At 40.5% G+C, this 20,494-nt stretch overlaps 1 protein-coding gene across 1 annotated transcript in view; it reads left to right on the top strand.

Moving 5' to 3' along the window:
* Prune2 (prune homolog 2 with BCH domain) overlaps positions 1–20,091 on the top strand; it is a 181,151-nt gene extending 161,060 nt beyond the window's left edge. Inside the window, exons 16-20 of the mRNA XM_042665612.1 lie at positions 227–313; positions 6,199–6,297; positions 9,284–9,319; positions 15,633–15,680; positions 19,174–20,091. Of these exons, the coding sequence (XP_042521546.1) occupies positions 227–313; positions 6,199–6,297; positions 9,284–9,319; positions 15,633–15,680; positions 19,174–19,204 (301 nt within the window). The 3' untranslated portion in view covers positions 19,205–20,091. The remainder of the gene's footprint in view (positions 1–226; positions 314–6,198; positions 6,298–9,283; positions 9,320–15,632; positions 15,681–19,173) is intronic.
* Positions 20,092–20,494: the final 403 nt, after the last annotated feature.

Below are 20,494 nucleotides of genomic sequence, written 5' to 3'. Positions count from 1 at the left end.
AATATTTATTCCTATGGTAAAATGAGATTTGAATCACCCAGGTTTCAAATTGTGTCTTGCAAAGTAACTTTTAAAACTCATTTGTAGCCAATCTAGACCTTCCCATCAGAAAACAGTAGCTTTCCTAGAAATTTCCCAAACTATATGCATGCTTTTTTAGGGATGTATTTTCATTCCCACCGAAAAATGACTTAATGTATCTATCCTGTTTCTCGTTTCAAAATAGGTTGCGCAAGAATCTGAAGTCATTCATCATTGTCCATCCTTCCTGGTTTATCAGAACCATCCTGGCTGTCACACGGCCTTTTATCAGGTACAGTTCTTAGTGTGGCAAAAGTGAAAGTATGATAGCAGGTTTTGCAAATACACAAATTTACCAATTGTCTTATAAGCCAGAACTTCTAAGTGAAGATCACCTAGAAAAGTTTATTTTGCCGCTGTCTTTGTTGGAAGATACTTTGGACTGTGTCATCAAGAATCTCCACTGCAAGTTCCAGCGGCCCATCCCTCGAATCCTACTCAGGAGGCTGAGATCCAGTTTCATGGTTTGAAGGCAGGCCAGGTAGTTAAGCCCACAAAACTATTTACAAAAGTGACCAGCAAAAATCTGGATTGGTATACCTCAAATGATAGAGAGTTGTTGAACAAGCAAGCATGAGTCCCTGAGTTCAAACTCCAGTAATGGCAAAAAGGAGGGGGGAAAGCAAAGATATAAAAGGAGGAAGATGAAGAAGAGGGAGAAAAAGAAACCCTTACTAGCCAGGTGTGGTGTGTCACAGGCTGTAATCCCGGCACTCAGAAGATTGGGGCTAGACTGCACAGCATGGCCTGGTCTCCAAAAAGCATTTTCAAGCTCCTAAATTAAGTATGAGAATTATTTCAAAATAATTAGAAAGTGAGTTATTAGAAAGTGAGTCTTCTAAATCACTTCCCATTAACACAGAATATGGAGTGGTAAGATGCCTAGGCCACAAAGAAAGAACAGTAGTAGCTTTTGTGTGTGTGTATGTGTGTCTGTGTCTGTGTGTGTCTGTGTGATGGAACTTGAACTTAGGCCCTGGGTACTGTCCCTGAGCATTTTCACTCAAGGCTAGCCCTCTACCACCTTGAGGCACAACACCACTTCTGGGTTTCTGATGGATAATTGGAGATCATAGTCTCATGGACTTTCCTGCTGGGGCTGGCTTCAAACTATGATCCTCAGATTTCAGCCTCCTGAGTAGCTAGGCTTACAGGTGCAAACCACCAGCACCTGGCTAGCCAATAGTTTTTAAAGTGATTTTCTTATTTTGCAGAAATAAATATGGAGTAATTAGACTGGAAAATAAAAACTAAGCAAAGAAAAAGAACATGAGTGTAGCATGGGTTGAAGGGCTATTTGGAATGGGACACCGTGGAAGTCATTCATATGTATGAATGAAAATAGAATAGCGAAGGCTTTTAAAATTGTTTTTAAAAGAGATGAGTGGCTAGCACCTAGCTACTCAGGAGGCTGAGCTCTGAGGATAGTGATTCAAGGCCAGCCCACGCAGGAAAGTCCATGAGACCTTTTTTTTAAAATCTCAACAACTTCCTGTTTATTTATGTTTATCTCCAATAAGCTACCATAAAAAAGCTAGAAGTGGATCTTTGGCTCAAGTGATAAGAATACTAGCCTTGAGCAAAAGAAGCTCAAGGGACAGTACCTAGGCCCTGAGTTCCAGCATGGCATAGGACTGGCACAAAGAGAGACAGAGATACGAAAATAGAGGGAACAATTTTGATCGAGGTACATTATATGCATATATGGAAATATCATAATGTGATACACCTATCACTTTGAATAATTAATTTACATTTATAAAAGAGAGGGAGGGAGAGAAATCACTAACCAAAGATGGAGACAGGAGCCTTGATTGTGACATGTCTTCTGAAAAAAATATCATACATCACCAGGCTTGGGTCATAGACTCTGAGTAACCGTTTTTGAGAAAAAAAGATATGTGCAGATAGATAGATAGATAGATAGATAGATAGATAGATAGATAGATAGATAGATAGATAGAGTTTGCTTTTTGTGCTGGTCCTGGTGCTTGAACTTAGGGCCTGGGCATTCTCCTTGAGCTTTTGTGCTCAAGGCTAGTGCTCTACCACTTGAGCCACAGCTTCACTTCCAGCTTTTTGTGATTAATTGGAGATGAGTCTCATAGGTTTTCCTGCCTAGGCTGGCTTCAGATCTTGATCTCCAGATCTCAGCCTCCTGAGTAGCTAGGATTATAGGCGTACAGCTGGTGTACAGCTGAATTATATTTTGATCAAACATGAAGACTCTCGGTTGCAGTCCCCTGAATATCTATCCACCATTTCTTTTGAGTTAAGCACTGTACAAACCTATTTTAGAAACTTTAGAAACTTAAAAAAAGGAGAAATGGCTCATAATATAGTAACTTAAAATAGTTAAAAGATTAGTTTTCTAGAGAGGTTTAAAATAGGATAAAGTCGGTGCTCCATCAAGATAGGTAAGTTTAAACTGTAACAAATATATTAATGACTTCCTCAGGAAAATTCTGATAACTTTTGGAAAAAAATTAAATTTACAAGTCTTTTCTCTCTCTTCACATAGATTTTAATGTACCTTCCAGATTCTACCTGTTTTATTCAGTGTTCAGTTCTGTATATCTAGGATTTTCATTCCCTATTTCCAATGACAAAGTAACAAGATTCAATCCAATTTTTTTCCTCTGACAAAAATTATTTGCCAAAATATGTTAACTTGCTTTTAAAAAATATTATGATTGTGGCAGGTTAAAAACAGGTGCCACTTATTTTGATAATTGCAGAAGCACTTTTACAAGCGGGTAGGAATCAATTACACTGATAAGATTCTTTTAAAAAGCTTAAAGTTAATGCTAAATATTAACTCTTGTTGATTTGTTGATGGTTAATATAGTCAAGCTTTCATAGAACTTTTTTTCCATTACAATAAATATTTTAAATGATCAGTGAGGCAGAGGCTTTGATAAAAGATTTTTTTAGAAATAACAGAATAGTCATAACTGTGAGAATATTAAAAATATAGGGCTTGCCTGGCATATGCAAAGCCCTGGATTCTATTTCCAGTACTGCAAAAAAAAATAAAAAAATAGTAAATCACCCATAGCAAAAGCCAGCAACTAACCCCTCTATAGGAACAAAAGTAAACATTTTAGACTTTATCTTAGATGATATGTTCTCAGAGGCCAGGCACTGCCAGGAAGCGAAGATCTGAGGATTGCAGTTCAAAGATAGCTCAGACAGGAAAGACTTATCTCCAATAAATTCAGTATTGCACTGAGACTCTTATCTCCAATAAACTCAATAAACTACTGAGAAAAAGCCAGAAGTGGCACTGTGACTCAAGTGATGACAGTGCTAATCAGAAGCAAAAAGAAGCCCAGGAACAGTGCCCAGGCTCTGAGTTCAAGCCCCAGGATTGGCATGTGCGTACGCACACACAGAGGTGCTAGTAAATGAACAAAGGAGTGTTTCTTTGTGCCACTTCTTCCCTCTCACTTGTTCATTCACTCCTTTTTCCAAACATGAGTTGAAGTTAAAAAAAAAACTCTTAAGAAGAAAGGACATTAATAATGTGTATTGACTCTAAACTTACAGGCCAGACTCCCAGCCAGGATAGGAGTGACCTATGGACAGGAAGTTTGTTCACAGGCCACAAGCCCAGTCACACCATAAGTGACGTATTAAAGATAGAAATACAGCTAACACAAACCTTGAACAAGCTTCTGATTAGAAGACAAGTAGTTGACTACACACAGGCAGCACTGTTGGCACATAGCTCCGCTCACCCCAGCAGACTTTGAGATCATGCAAGAATACGACATCCTTAAGCAATTCCCTTTCGCATGGAGTGATGTGTTTCTAAAAGGAGGTTTTCAGTTGCACAAATAAGAAGAGAATGCATCCCTCAGAAAGGCTTCCCAACGTTACAGATAGGATCAGATTCTTCCTTCTATAATGACCAGTTCTCTAGAGAAAAGGAAAATAGGCACTTAACACTTTCATCAATAACCTGACTTGCTATCTGTGCTTCCACACACATCTAAAACTGTGGCAAACTGTGTGGACTCGAGTCTGATGATTGGAACATAGTTCTCTGAATATTGGGCTTTCTGGAATAAATAAAAGCTTAAAAACTAAAGAAAGGAATAAAAACAGGACAGTCAGAGGAAGGTGTATTTATATATATATATAAGTACATATACACATCTATATATATTTAAAATGTCATCACCCTTGGCAGATTCCAGAAGGATGCATAAAATTTTTGTTTTTATAAAAAAAATTACAAAACAAGCAAAACGTCAAATGAACCACAAAGCCCAGTGACTACTCAGAGTGTTAGCAGCAGTGTGTAAGGTGTGCGAGGTGTGTCAGTGTAGACTCTGGAATCTGCTTGGTTTATCAAGGCTCTTCTACATTTTAACCAAGAGGCTCTGGGTCTCAGATGTGTGTGTGTGTGTGTGTGTGTGTGTGTGTGTGTGTGTGTGTATGTGTGTGTGTGTGTGCATGCATGTGCACACACACATATGCACACACACATATACCCAGGCCTGAACTTAGGGCCTGGGCATTATTTGTTGGCTTTTTTTGCTCAAGGTTGGTGCCCTGCTACTTGAACCACAGCTCCATTTCTGGCTTTTTGATGGTTAACCAGTGATAAGAATCTCACAGACTTTACTGAGCTTGGGCTGGCTTTGAATCTTGATCCTCAGATCTCAGCCTCCTGACTAGCTAGAATTATGGGGCTCAGACAAGGTTTCCTGGGTGGTCAAGAAGATATAAAGTGTTCAGAAATAATAATAAAGGGATTTTTTTTTCAGGAAAATACTAGGCTGTGATAAGAAATATATGTTAATTTATATAAACCACTTAAAGCATGGATGGGCCAAATGTCACATGAGTGTCCTTATAAACCCAGCTCTCTGCAACTATGAGTTCTGCATCCATAGTTTCAACAAACAAATTTATCCTGAACATACATGGGCATTTCTCTTGTCATTATTCCTTAAATAGTATAGCATACCAGTATTTACATGACATTTAAATTGCATGGAGTGTTCAAAGTAATTGACAGATGACTTTGAGTATATAGGAAGATAAGTGTAAGTTCTTGGCATATATCAAACCATTTTATGTAGAGAATTTGAGCTTCTTTGGATTTTAACATCTGTGAGGATCTTGGAAGCAATCCCCTGTGGGTAGCAAGGCAAGGTTATACCTGGAATGCAAAAGAGTTGAACACATAAGTAGAAAGTAGACAAATGGTTATAATTACCAGAGAATGTGTTGGAGAAATATTCAAAAGAATTCAAAAATTTTAGTAAGACAAGGCATAAATTCAATAGAGCTAATATACACCATGGTAGCTGTAACTAATAATGCTGTACAGTATTATATTCTTAAAAAGAGCTGACACCTGTAATCCTAGCTACTCAGAAGGCTGAGATCTGAGAATCAAGGTTTGAAGGCAGCCCAGGCAGGAAAGTCTATGAGGCTTTTATCTCTAGTTAACCACCAAAAAGCCAGAAGTGAAGCTGTGGGTTAAGTGGTAGAGGGGAGTGGGGAGGGGAGAAGGAAAGCATAGAAATAACTCCCAGTGCCTTAACTCAAGCCCCAGGACTGGTGTGAGTGTGTGTGTACACACATACACACACACAATGTACTAGCACAAAAAAGTATGTGAGGTGGTGTGTACAGAAGCTAACTAGTTGAATTTAGACATTCTACAAAATTGTACATATTTCAATACATTATAGTGTATACAACAAATTTCTACAATTGTGTGTGTGTGTGTGTGTGCGTGCACATGCATGTGTGCGTGTGTGCATGCCCATGCATGTTGATCCTGGGGTTTGAATTCAGGGCCTGGGCACTATACCTGAGCTTTTTTGTTCAAGGATAGTGCTCTACCACTTGAGCCATTTCTGGCTTTTTCGGTGCTTAATTGGAGATAAAGAGTCTCAGAGACTTTTCCTGCCCAGCTGGCTTTGAACACCTGTTTTCAGATCTCAGGCTCCTAAGTAGCTAGGATTATGGGCATGAGCCACCAGCACCTAGCTACAAATCTACACAATTTTTACCTGACAATTTAAAAAATAAAATAAAGAGCAATGGAAAAACAGTGATATGGGCTTTTTTTTTTTTAATTTCCTATTTCCTTAGTTCGAAATTCAGCAGTAAAATCAAATACGTCGGTAGCTTGGCGGAGCTCAGTAGGCTGATTCCTATGGATTGCATTCACATCCCTGAAAGCATTGTCAAGTAAGTCTCATGCTTTTACAGATTTGGTAAGAAACAGTACCCATTGGGGAGAGGGATAGAAAAGAGTTCACTTCTAGAATAGTGGGGATTTGGCATCTTACTTTTTAAACAAATATCAAATATCCAATAAATATAGCTAACTTTTTTTACAACTTAAAGATTACTGTTTGTTTGTTTGTGTTTCCCCCCAGCTTTTCTTTTCATATAATCTCCTCTTGGGAACTATTCATTTTTTTCCTCAGTGTTACCTTGAATTTTAATTCTACTTTGAAAAAAAGCATATATTCAATATGAACCAGGCTATCTCTTAACTTGGCGCCCCCTCCCCCAACCATGCTGCAACAAAACACAAATAACTTAGGGCTCTTTTTTTTATTATCTTGTATAAAGTAATTTGTCTGTGTGACCCTCAGAAAATAGGGACAAGTTATTTTGTGTCTATTTTGACAAAATAATCTGTCTCTGTGTTCTTCTAAGTCTTTTGTTTGCTTTTTCCTCCCATGATTCCCAGCAGGTACAAGGTTAGTGAGGTATTTGCTCAGTGGTGGACGAGCTAGTTAGGAGCAGAATAGGGCGAGAAGCAAGCATGAGTGCAGGAGATCTGGATTCTGTTCCAAGAACAGGAGCCGGGAGGTTAAAGTAGGAGCATTGCAGAATGAACATCGAACGTTCCTAACTAGGACAGTGGTGTCAAAAACCATTTATTTTCCTCCTGTCATGCTCTTTTTTGTCCCATCGGGTCAGATTTGCTTGTTTTCTATTTGATTAGAATTGAAAAGGACTTCAGCTCATAGAAACACACACACACACACACACTTTTTCATATCTTCTACAAGATAATAAAATGGATTCCCCAATTCGAACTTCTGAAAAAACTTGTCATTCTAAAAATAAAAGGAGTGGTCCACAGAAACGCTGCGCTGGGCATATGGGAGCTCTGTTTGCGTCATTTAAATCTCAGAGTACCTCCCATTTTAGAGTTCCCTCAATCACACACCTCACAGCTCTGGCCGATTTCCCTGAAAAGATAGACTCCAGCTCCAGAATCTACTCCTGCCCTTTAACTAAAAATAATCACAGCAAGAAGAAAAGCGCCACTGATCACCCGCTTCTTAATTTGCAAAAGACAGCAAGGACATTCTCCCAGCAGAAAGGGCGCTTCTCACTTCTCAGGTAAACACAGAAACCTTCCCACGCTGTGGTCAGGACAACAGGGTGAAAAAAGAACCCACTTTGCTGATGACTGGATTTGAGCCAGGCCCTCCTGCTTTTCACTGACTCTGATTTCAGGCAACCGATGAATCTTCTCTGGGGCCCAGCTTCTGTACCTGTAAAACGGAGAGGTAATCCGTATTTCAGGAGTTGGCTCCCAGGACTGAAGGAGAATCTGTACGGAGAGCACTCAGGAAGCCTTCCTGCTCCAAGCTGACCATCTAACCATAGTGTGTGTGACTAGATTGTTGTGGAGAATTACCAAAACACTCCCAGGCCACTTTTCATTCATCTTCCCCTATCAGTTCTCAGGGGACAAGCTACTTCAAGAGGAAGAGTTTGGTCTGTAGTGATTGTTGTCTGGAGTGTAGCTCAGAGGGGATTTGTGCCTCCCTCCCCTGTCTGTTTTCTTGTGTCTTCTGTCATCCATCTCCAAGTGAAGTCCTCTCTGCCATTTCTATGACTGCAACTCATTGCATAATGTTCACATTCTGCCATTTTCCAGCTGATCAAGTGATAACTTGATTCAGTAACTTTCTGTTACTGAGTAATATGCAAAAAAGCTGATCTCATTCTCAAAACCAGAATCGGCTGGGCTGTTATTATCAGTCCTGTCATTAGAGGGCTTCTGCGATGCAAACCTTTGGAATCAGATTTATAATCATTGATTCTGTTGGTTCCCAGTATTTGTGGCAATTCCATTCCAACAGATTCTCTGAGAACCCTGAATTAGTGAATGAGAAACTATATTTCCTTAGGGGAAATACTGAATCAGAATCCCATAAGCCTCTGCCTAGAACACTTTTATTATCTACTCAGTAAATAACTTTGCTTTTGCATGTTTCTGTTTCAAGAACTATTAGCAAATAATGTTTTCCATAAACACAGAACTTGGAGTCAACAACATCATACTCAATTTAAACAAATCTTACCTGACACACACACACACACACACACACACACACACACACACACACACACACACATATTCATTGTAAGTCACCCACAGACTTCTTCCTCTTAAAACTATTAGACAAACTAGGGCCAGTAGCTCATGAATGTAATCCTAGCAACTCAGGAGGCTGAGATCTGAGGATTGCTGTTTGAAGCCAGCCCAGGCAGCAAAGTCCTTGAGACTCTTATCTCCAATTAACCACCAGAAAAGCTGGAAGTGGTGCTGTGGCTCAAGTGGTAGCGCACCAGCCTTGAGCACCAAAAGGCTCAGGGACAGTGCCCAGGCCCTGAGTTCAAGGCCCAGAATGGGCAAAAAAACAAAAATCATTAGGCAGTATTTCAGCACTATGCAAAATTACCAACACAAAGAACATGGAAATGATGAACGCATGTCACTGCAAAAGGACATTTGTTTACAGCATGGACCAAAAGGATAGAGAGAACTTCCTTAAATAACTTCAGCTGGAGAGAACCAACTCAAATTCAGAGTCATCCTGCACGTTAGTTACCACAAGTGACCAAAAACATGCTGCATAGTGATCAGGAGTTAAACGTGCAAGTGTGGAATCCATAGACAATGCGGTTTGACTATCTATTTATGAATTATGAATCATTGAGAATATCTAATAAAAAGAAGCTTCCTCCCAGAGCCCATTGGATTGTAACTTGGATAGTGTCTGTCTTTCTGACTCTTTGTCTCTGCCTCTGTCACTGTCTTTCTCTTTCTCTCTGAGTAACTGTCATTTAAAACATTTATCTGTCATTGTCCCTATCCGATGGTTCATTTTCCTCACGGCCTCCATTTTTTTTATCTCATAAGGTACGATGAAGAAAAATCATTTAAGAGAAATGTGAGGTAAAAAAAAAAATAACGATAATCTTCTGATCCCTAATCATGCTGGACCGCCCTGTGTGTATGTGTATGTGTGCCCTCCAGTGTTTTGATTCCTGGGTGACCTCAACATGCTACCAGAACAAGAGATTGTTGTGTCAGTGCTCTGTATACCATTTCCAGTCTTTGTCCTGTGTGTAAAGCTGTTGAGGTCAACCTGGTTTGCTACTCAAACCTACTAAACCAGATCCCACCCGCCACCTGGCCCAGGCTGCAAGCTAACTTGAACTGTACTCAACACATGACGCGGATGTTTTGGGCTTACTAGCCAGCATGTTCCTGGTCCCTTTGAAACGTTTATATCTACCTTTGTGAAGGCATTTGCAAAGTAAACACACATAAACACCTGACGGCAGGAAGTGACACCGTATTTAGTCGACTGTATCTTGGTGCATCAAAGGATTGCTTTTCAAAGTGTATATGCACCACTTACATTTGGCTCTGCTTTGCTCGGTGACTCTCTCATGCTCTGCTTGCTTCTTTTGTATTTCTTTTCTACCCCGATGGTTTTTGCTCATGCAGACTGGATGAAGAACTGAGGGAAGCATCTGAAGCAGCTAAGTAAGACCTGATATTCATTTAGCAGCTGGCATGATGGTGGCTTGCATTTTAGGAATGGATGAGAGAATCTGCATGCCTGGTGTTTAATTCCTGTCTCTTGGTCATATTGTACTGCACTTAAAAATATCCCTTTTCTGCTGTGGTAATGTAATCTCTTATTTTTTACTCTAATCCAGTTTCCTCTACCCCAATCTTTGTTATCTAGAGGAAAGCATTTGTCACTATTTAATTATATATATACACCTATATCTACCTATATATAAATCTATAGGTATGTATGTATGTATACACATACAAAGTTATAGGTACCCTGATTAAAGAATGTTTCCAATACCCTGCCATACAGAGACTACCTACTACTCTAGGTAACAGCAGAACCTTCACTAATTTGTATTTATGAGGAGAAATGCAAGTGGGTGCAAATTGGGAAGGTTTGTTTTTCTTTTTAATTGAGTCCGGTCATGGGGCCTGAACTCTGGGCCTGGACGCTGTCCCTCAGCTCTTCAGCTAGTGCTCTACCACTTGAGCCACAGCGCCACTTCTGGCTATTTTTTTCTGCTTATGTGGTGCTGAGGAATTGAAGCCAGGGCCTCAGGCATGCAAGGCAAGCACTGTACTGCTGAGCCACCTTCCCAGCCCCTGGGAAGGTTTTTGTAGAATCAATTTTATGGCATTCCAAGATGTAAAACCTAAACTTTAAGCGATGAGGAAATAATTGCTAAAGTTAACTATTTTCAAGTTATTTTGACAGTGAGGAAATAGTCATTGCTTACCATTGTTGAGGTATGATGTTCTCTAAAGTCACGAAAAGGAGCACGTGTCAGTGATGTTATCCTATGAATTATTTAATGGGAAAACCAGTAAGTTGCCAAAGTCCATTTGAAGAGCATTGAGAAACTAGATCTGTAGCAGTCCCTCCTCTCTCTCTCTGTCTCTCTCTCTGTCTCTCTCTCTCTATCTTTCTTTCTCTCTCTATATATATACATATATATCTCCCAGGGGACTTGTAAGACATTCCATAGATGTCTAAAACCAGATAGTACCAAATCCTGTATATATTGTGCCTTCTCTTTTATATACATACCCAAGATAAAGTTTATAAATTAAGCAGAGTAGGATGTTAACAATAACAACTAATAACAAAGCAGAGTAATTATAATAATATATTGTAATAAAAGTTATTTTTAAATTATTATTAACTTCTGGAATTTTCTACAAGATATTTTTGGATCATGGTCTGACCGCTAATAGTCAAAACCACAGAAAGCGAAATTGCTTAAATCTTTATTTGAGGATTCTTGGGTAAGATTTTTGTGGTAGATACAAAACTGGCTAATGTCTAGTAGTACAATAAACTGAGATACTGGGTTATCTTTTCCACCGGACTGAAAGTATTTGCATCACTGCTGGAGATAAATCTTCAAGTTTACCTCCATCCTGAGAAAGTCAGCTTAGAAATTGCTAAGAAAGAGTACCTAGTTATTTAATTTCCTGCCTTTTTTAAAGCAGGAATGTCTTTTAAGCAAAGACATTTGCTAACACTGTATTTAAGTGTACACAAATACTATTGGAAACAGTTGAGTACATTCAGTATCTTCCTCATTTCAGACATCACTTACATTATTAATTTCAACCAGTCTTACAAAAGCAGAATGCCCAAAGTCCAAACGGCTACAAACTCTAAATAAACACAGTGTAAATAGTGAAGCTTTCCTGATTCATTACAGATACCAATTGTTCATTGAAATGATCTATTTAGACAACTTTTCCTATGCCTCTTTTTCTTTTCTTGCAGGTAACCTATGGAATTATTTGCCTATAATGTGACTTTTTACTTTTATTTTTATTTTGCCAGTCATGGGGCTTGAACTTGGGACGCTGTTCTTGAGCTTTCGTATTCAAGGCTAGCTCTCTACCACCTTGAGTTACAAGGCTATTTCCTGGTGGTTAATTGAATAGGAGTCTCACAGAACTTCCTGCCCAGGCTGGCTTTGAAACATGATCCTCAGATCTCAACCTCCCGAGTAGCTAGGATTACAGGCGTGAGCCACTGGTGCCCGGCAATGTAGATCTTTTGTATTAGAAGTTAAAGGAAAGATTTTCTTTAGAATAGTTTAGAATAGCTTCTTATTACTATATTCTTGTTTTCTTCCTTTCAAGAAAACTGACACCCACTCAAATCAACAGAAGTCATAGACATAATCTTTATATGTCATTTACTTGCCCTAACAAAGTCTTCTTAATTTCTAACTCACCTGTAACAAATAAGCCGTGGTAGAAGAAAGATATTAGGAATCAAGGAACCAAATGTGGGTATGAGGAATTCCTTCAACATTTATCTGCATGCAAAATGATTTGTGCCTTGAGATGCCCAGAGGGAAAGGCGTCCTTGAGTTTTTTCCAGACTTCCCTGTTTCAGGAACAATGTGGTTATGAGATTAGGAAGCTCTTTACAGAATGAAAGATCAAGAAGGAATGTACTTTTCCAGTCAAATCTATCACAAGTCTGATCATCATCTTCTCATTATTGCCATGAATCTTGCTTTTTTTCCCCTCATATATTCACCCCTCAACCCTGTTTAGCCACCAGAGTAAAACAATGACTATTTTTGATGTACTTGAGTACCTTTCTCTTCTTTCTTTCAAATCCATCATTTCCTTCCCTGCCCTGCTGCACAGCTTCTATGTCTAAGTGGTTTAGAAGGTCCAAAAGGTCTTGAGCTTTCTTCTAAAGGAAACACAGTGCTTATGCCTGGTGATACCCGGTAAGTTTACGCCACATTAACTGAGGACTGCCTAAGAATAGGGTTGTTGCTATTGAGTAGCAATTCTCAGAGTTCTCTTGCACATCAGAATCGCTGGAGCAACAATTAAAACCCATACTTCAGTCCTCACTCGCAAAGCTACAGATGCCATAGGTTTAGAGGGGCTTCAGCCTGTCTCTTAACAAGTTCCTAGTGAGGCTGAACCAGAGCTCTGGGTCACCCTTTATGACCCTTCTACTAAAAGGGCTGACCAGAAACAAATTTGTCTTAGCAATTTATATTTTTATTAATTGTTTGTTTTGTGCCAGTACTGAGGCTTGAATTCAGGGCCTAGGCATTGTCCCTTAGATTATTTCCAACCTTTTAGTGGTTAGAAATAATAGTCTCATGGACTTTTCTGCCCCAGCTGGCTTTGAACGGTAATTCTTAGCTCTCAGCCTCTAGGGCAGCTAGGAGTATAGGCATGAGCCACTGGTACCCTGCTGTTTTAGCAGGTCTAGGCTTCAGATTCAGTGCCTAAAGACTCCTCCTCAGATTGATTCCTTCTTTTGATAGTGAAATTGAAAACTATCTTCACATTTGAATTTATATAAGGAAAAGGCCCTGGGCTTCTTTTGTAAGACATTGAATATCAAATATCAGAACCTTTCACATTGCACCTGCTAACTACTTAGCTTTGCCCGTGGCCACTATAACATATATACTAGGACAGATTCTATAGGGTAATTTTTGATACAAGAAAACAGACCTCTGAAGATAGATGAAATGTGTTCTAATTTCCTACATGACTATTAAAAAGCTTCAGGCTGGGTCTTACCCAAGATAGACATCCACTCTATCAAAGAACAAACTTGTCCATTGTGCAGCTCTGTTCCCATAGTGCTTTTCCTTTTCTTCTCTTTTCTTTTTTCTTTGGGGCTGTTACTGGAGCTAGAACTCAGTACTATTCCTTGGCTTTCCATTACAAGACTAATGCTTTTCCACTTGGCCCACATCTGACTCCTAGCTTTTTTGGTGGCTCATTGGAGATAAGAACCACGCAGACTTTTCCATTCAGGCTGGTTGTGAACTGCAGTCTTCAGACCTCAGCCTCTTGAGTAGCTAGGATTACAGGTGTGAGCACCGGTACCTGGCTTCTAGTGTTTAAAACATGTTCTCCTCCTCCCCACATATTCCCGCACCATCACTCACAATGACCGGCACTAGACTGAAACCAGGTATTGGACATAACTTGTCTTTTCTTTGGAACCTCAGATGTAAACCAGGAAAGAAAATCCACACCCACTCTTGTTCTGCAACTGTCTTTGGAGTGGCAGCATTAAATGTTTTGGAAAATGCTATTTTCTTTGGAAGGATTACTCAAAGTTAAAAAGCCAAAGGCTAGTCTTGGAAGATTGCCCTTGATTCCATTTCAGCTTTTCAAGGTTTTTCTAGCATGCTATCAACATTCCTTGACTGTCCTTATGCATTAAGTTGCCAAATTTTTACCATAAACACTAGGTCACCAGCAAAAGACCTTAGGAGTAGAGGTTCGGGGTGGGGTAGTAACCTCCTGCCATTTCTTTTCTTTTATTCTTTTTTCTTTTTTTGGTCGATTGTGGGGCTTGAGTTCAGGGCCTGGGCACTGGTCCCTGAGCTCTTTTTGCTTAAGGCCAATGCTCTACCACTTTGAACCACAGCACCACTTCCAGTTCTCTAGTAACTAATGGGCAACGAGAGTCCTACAGAATTTCCTGCTTTGGCTGGCTTTGAACCTTCATTCTCAGGTCTCAGCCACCTGAGTAGCTAGGATTACAGGGGTAAGCCACCAGCACCTGGCTTTCCTACCATTTTCAACAAAACACCTGACATTACGCACCCAAATCCTATATGGATCAGTTAGCTGGAGGAATTATTCACAGTACAAAAAGAACTCTAGTTTCATTAAAAAGGACCACTGAATGAATCCCTGTCAGTGATAAAAATATTTTCGGGTGGGGAGGGATGGGGTGGGAGACTAATGTTAAAGTGTGCAAAATATTAGTCAAGAATGGTATATAGAAAACTTGAAATTTGCAAACAGAAATGACACCTCAATGGCATCGCAAGAGCAATTACTATAAGACGGAAGCATAAATTACCATCAGAAACGTTTAGTCCGTTATCTGATGTGGTAACACTTTTCTTCCTTTGGGTTTGTGTTAGGTAGGATGTATAGGATGTACTGGCATTACTTGAACAGCTTCATGGAGTAGTGTCTTGTTAACTTTTCTAAAGCAATAGAGAAAATTGATACTGGCATTCTTTTTTTTCCTCTTTGCATCTTAGAAAATTCTCATTCTTATGAAACCTGAAAGTTAATTATGTTTATATGTAGACAAGGTTAGGTAGCTTGAAAGGATTTTCCTTTGTGGATAAAACATGTTACTATTTTAGATACAAATAGAAAATTGCAATATTAGCTGGGCGCCGGTGGCTCATGCCTGTAATCCTGGCTACTAAGGAAGCTGAGATCTGAGGATCGGGGTTCAAAGCCAGCCCAGGCAGAAAAGTCTTTGAGACTCTTTATCTCCAATTGACTACCAGAAAACCAGAAGTGGTACTGTGGCTTGAGAGATAGAGCGCTAGCCTTGAGCTGAAGAGCTGAGGGGCAGAGCTCAGGCCCAGAGTTCAAGCCCCATGAACTACAAAAAAAAAAAAAAATTATGTTCATTGAGTTAAAGAGTTGTAAATGACCAGGAGAAAGATTACTGGAAGACTTTGGAATTTTTAATCTTCCCATTGTGGTTCAACATCATACGTATTGACTGTATTTCAAAACTCATGGTAAAATGAGTCACAATTTAGTAGTATCATGTGTTCAGGTGTGGATTTGGGATCTTTTCAAATAGTGCCAAATGCCCCTACATCAGTAGTGTGAACGTAGAGAATGGAGAAATGTTGACTCTTTTCTGTTTCCTCCTTGCGTTCAGAGCTAGCTGCCTTTACAATGATCCAGAAATGTCCTCCATGGAGAAGGAGTAAGCATTTACCATCTCTGATCACTTTGTGGCGACCTGTAGCATTGTATGGCTGAGCTGGGGAAGAAAAAAGGCAGTCCAGGACTGAGCAAGCCTGGTTTAGATGTTCAGCACTTGGGAGTTCCACCCCTGAAATTAGAAACGTAAAGGGCAAATAAATCAGCTTACTATGATCCTATGTATGACGGCCACTGGAGACGGCCAAGTCCTTTACTTGGTGTTCAGTTCTTTTTCCATTCCAAAACTGAGGAGAAAATAATGTATTGGAGCCAGAGGTGAGGACATTGGGTTAGAGGAGGGCTGGGGACAAATAAAGGCTGAACTGCCATGTGAACTTCATACTCCAATGGGGAGAGGTATTCTTGTTTTGAAAACTCCCAGAGTCTACACGGGACTGAAGAAAATGATCTAACTGGATCATTTTAGAGAGAGAGCTCGAGTATTGAGTTCTTAGTACATGTCATACCTTACGTAACAACTCACACGAACTATTTTGACTTTTAAACGTCACACTAAGCTTATGAATAAAGAGGAATGCCTCTTACACCACCTTTATAATAAAAAGAAAAATAGAAGTAAAATAGCCAGCGGTTCTTATTTGAGAAAGAGGTGGTCTCTGTACTGGAATGTCATGCCACCTCTCACCTTACTAGGGACCAAAGTTATCTAGGAAAGCAGAATTAAGTTAGTGGCCAAGTTCATTTCAGGAAGAAAACAGTTGGTCACTAACTTGCTTTCAGAGAGAACTAGACCATCCACCAAGGAGTCTCGTTGGGTCCAAAATTTAACATTGTCCTTGTGCCAGAAATCAAGGAGAGGCAAAGATGTGTGTGTCTGTTGCCACATCACCTCTTTTCTTTCCTGGAACACAAGTGTAACGTCTCTGCAATTGCCATGTTGGCCTTACAACTCAAAAGCAGTTTTGGAATGACTTCCTCTCACTCCAACTGAAAAGGATGCAAACCTGGCAAGCGGATGTTTAAATTCATACGGTTGTGTTCCTGAAGGTCGTTCCTGTCCAACCTCTAGAAAGAAAGGTGACAATTGCTCTAAGCAAATCACCACAGGAGCCTCTGCAAAGCAAGCGTATCTCAGTCCCTCCATCCATAGAAAAGTACTTTGCACACATGAGACCGTATTTCCTCTTGTGGTAACACAGTCCTTGTTTGAACAATTCTCAGGGCCAGCAGGTGTTAGGCCTCTCACTCTCACTGCAACATCTTTGGGCTTACTCACTCCTCTGCCTGCCTTGTCTGCCTGTTCCTTCTGAGGGTCAACGGACATTTGGGTTGGGAGAAGGGCAGAGCCTTACTTCCTCATTGGGCTGTCTGGCAGAGCCGGGCATGGGGGACTGAGGATGCATGAGCTGTGAGTGTTCCTTCCCCTTCTTAGAAGAGCACATTTCCTAAGCCTTTCCCAGGCCCTCGGTCAGCCTACCCCACACGATGAGATCACAGATGAGAGGCAAAAGGAGGCAAGATTTTTCTTTTTGTCCTGACTTCCAGCCTGGACTTTCGGCTGTCTTCGGGATTCGAATGCAAGGCTTCATTCGTCTCCAGGGACGTTGCTGTCAGGGACAAGGAAAAATTCTGTGTGGAAGCCTTTTATACCCTCCGTACCTAATACTGAGGGGGTGGGCTGCAACCTGGGCACAGACTCCCCTCAGACTCTTCTAAGGGCCTCAGTCAGGCCATGAATTAAAGGAAATACGTGTCAGCCCTGAAGGTGGCCTCTTGGCTTCTCAAACTGAAGTCCCCTCAATGCCTGCCTCTTAACTAGCTGCTGCCCCCCAGCTTCTTTTTCTTTTCTTTCCTTTCATTTTTGGTCCTGGAATTTGAACTAAAAGCTTTATACCTGCTAGGATGGAGATCTACATTTTGAGTCATGCCTCCAGCCCTGGGTTTTGCTGGGTATAATATATATATATAAATAATATATAAACATATATATATGTTTATTTATTTAGTGGTAATCCTGGGGCTTAAACTCAGGTCCTGAGCTCTATCCCTGAACTTTTTTTTCTTCTCAAAGATAGCACTCTATCATTTGAGCCACACAACTCTTTTTTTTTTTTAATTATTTTTTTTATTTTTGTCGGTAGTGGGGCTTGAACTCTGGGCCTGGACACTGTCCCTGAGCTCTTCAGTTCAAGGCTAGCGCTCTACCACTTGAGCTACAGCGCCACTATCCACACAACTCTTATTTCCAGATTTTGGTTGTTAATTGAAGGTAAGAGTCTAACATACTTTGCTGCCCAGGCTGGCTTTGAGCCATGATCCTCAGACTAGGATTAACAGGCATGAGCCACTGGTGCTTGGCTTCCCCCAGCTTCTTAATGAAGCAGACCGGCATCCTTACCATCTGAGAAGATTCCAGTCATCTTGGAGGCATCCGTCGGCGGCTAGTACCACACTCAGGGTCCTCTGTGTGTCGGATCTGTGGGCCTGTAGGAACACCAGACCCCACACTGCCAATCCATGCCATATCAGTGACAGACAGGAAATAATTGTGTATGTGTGTGTGTTTTTAAATTATGAAATTAATTCATTTGGTGTATTTCAAAAGGTGGCAGTACTTTTCCTCATCAGCAGAAGTTACAAAAAAACACATATTACACACACATACACACACACACAACTTAGAAAAAATTGTAAACAAATCTTGAGAATGACAGTCACATATAAAGTCACCCTAGAAAGTAAGACAGTCACGTTCCATCCATTTGCTTAAGTTTCATTAAATACTGGGTCTACTCAAGGGCGGAGGGGGAAAAGGCCACTTTCAAAAAGGAGCATGTTGTTAAATGAGCCATTTACTGTACTATTCCTAAAAGCACCAGGAGGAGAACATTTTCTAAACTGGATCAAGTGGAATGTAGAATCAATCAATCCTCCTCCTCCTGACCACTGAAAGAAAGAAAGAAAAGACTAAAGCCAGGTGCTGGTGGCTCATGCCTACAATCCCTAGCTACTTAGGAGGCTGAGATCTGTGGATTGTGGTTCAAGGCCAACTTGGGCAAGAAAGTCTATGATATTTATCTCCAGTTAACCACCGTTAAACGAACAAAGCCAGAAGTAGAGCTGTGCCTCCAGTGGTAGAGCACTAGCCTTACATACAAAAAAAAGCTCAGGGACAGCACCCAGGCCCTGAGTTCAAGTCTAGGACCAACACACACACACACACACACATACACACACACACAATATTCCAGAAACAAGTGTGTAAAAATAAGCCCATTCTATATGTGAAGAAAAGCATGGCTGTCAGGGGAGGATGGTGTTGGACCTGATTTTTCTAGTATAAAAACACATGCATGATTCATTTTCAGAAAAAAGCAAAATATTACAACATGACTGGATGTTTCTCAGGCTTCATCTCTCTCTTGTTTCTCTGCCTTTCTGTATGGCTCTCTCCCTTTCTTCATCTGTCTCCAATCTCTGTCTCTATCTGTCTTTCCCTCTCTCTCTCTCTCATTCTTCCCCACCCTTCACAGCATTGACCTGAAGCTGAAAGAAAAGCTCTAGTCGTCCATGGCTGGAGGAAGAGGCTGCCTTCACTTTGAATTGGCTGATGTCCGTCTACCTTGGAAGAGACAAGGCTGCTGTTACTTTTCTCCACTTTGCACTACCTGGTGCCATTCTACATTTCTAAGGGGAAAAACAGGAAGAGAAATTGTTTACTCTTACCATGTGTTATGGAATTGTGTGTGTTTTCCTATGTTGCCAATTATGTGCCTCAAAGAGTTTAGTTGAACCTTAGCAGGAGAGTAGGCCTTCCGTTCGTTTCAATGCTTCTTTCATCCCTTGGTGCAGTAACACTTGGTCCCTTAGACTGATGTTTACGACTAAGAAAATTTAAATCTATTGTTAAGTATAAGTGGATTTGTTGCTATAGATTAGCTGGATTTCTCCTTGATAAATCAGTTTAGAATTATAGTCCACAGGGCTTGGCTCTTCCTGGAAAGTTGAACTCTGGGTAGCTCTACTTTTTAAGCCCACTTAAAACAGCTGTAAATGAGATGCATCATCAATTAAGGTCCCATTTTACTCTTGGCCACCCAGTTAACTTCTCAACGGGAAGGCCAAGCATCCCTCGATCACATCCATTTTGACTTTAATTACCATGACTTACGTCATTTCTCCAACAAATGTTGACAATCTTTATACGGTGAAAACTTCAAGAGGAGTTGCATTTTTCGTCGTTGCTTTTAAGCAGCACACTAAGCTGAAGAAGTTATACTTTGAGTGCCAGAGGCTCAAGTCTCCTCCAGAAAAGTTAACTAGTCACCTTCAGTCATTCAGATTTCTCTCACTTATGCATATAAAGAGCGATCATGCGATCACAGATTAACATGAAAGGTGAGCATGAGTTCATTCCTAGTTTTCATGTATTCTTTACAGTGTGGTTTCAAGTCTGGGAGGGAGGGAGGGAGGGAAGGCGCTAGTGAAAACTTGGCAAACTTTGCCAAATCTACGGCATCACCGTAAGCCAAGGATGGTTTTCACATTTGTGGTGGGGAAAAAGAAACTTTAAAATATCCCTGACACAGCAGATGATTCCAGTTTTAGTATCTACAATTGGAGTGTGATGGAAGCACAGCCAGGCGCGTTTGCTTTCATCCTGCCTGCATCCACGTTCCCCTCCCCTTACAGCGCCGAGAAAACAACAGACCAAAAGCATCTACCATCTCCCCAAAGGTGGCTGGCCTGTGTTCTCCCAAATACGCCTTTTCCACCCTGCCCCATGTTTGTGTTGTAGATAGTTCCTCGAACAGCATGGACAAATGAGCTGCCAGCTAATTCATTTCTGTCAGA

Source organism: Dipodomys spectabilis, unplaced genomic scaffold (assembly GCF_019054845.1).
Source record: "Dipodomys spectabilis isolate Male_0828 unplaced genomic scaffold, ASM1905484v1 ptg000335l, whole genome shotgun sequence".
Lineage (NCBI taxonomy): Eukaryota > Metazoa > Chordata > Mammalia > Rodentia > Heteromyidae > Dipodomys > Dipodomys spectabilis.
The sequence above is the reverse complement of the archived record's forward strand: the minus strand, read 5'-3'. Positions and strand labels throughout refer to the sequence as shown.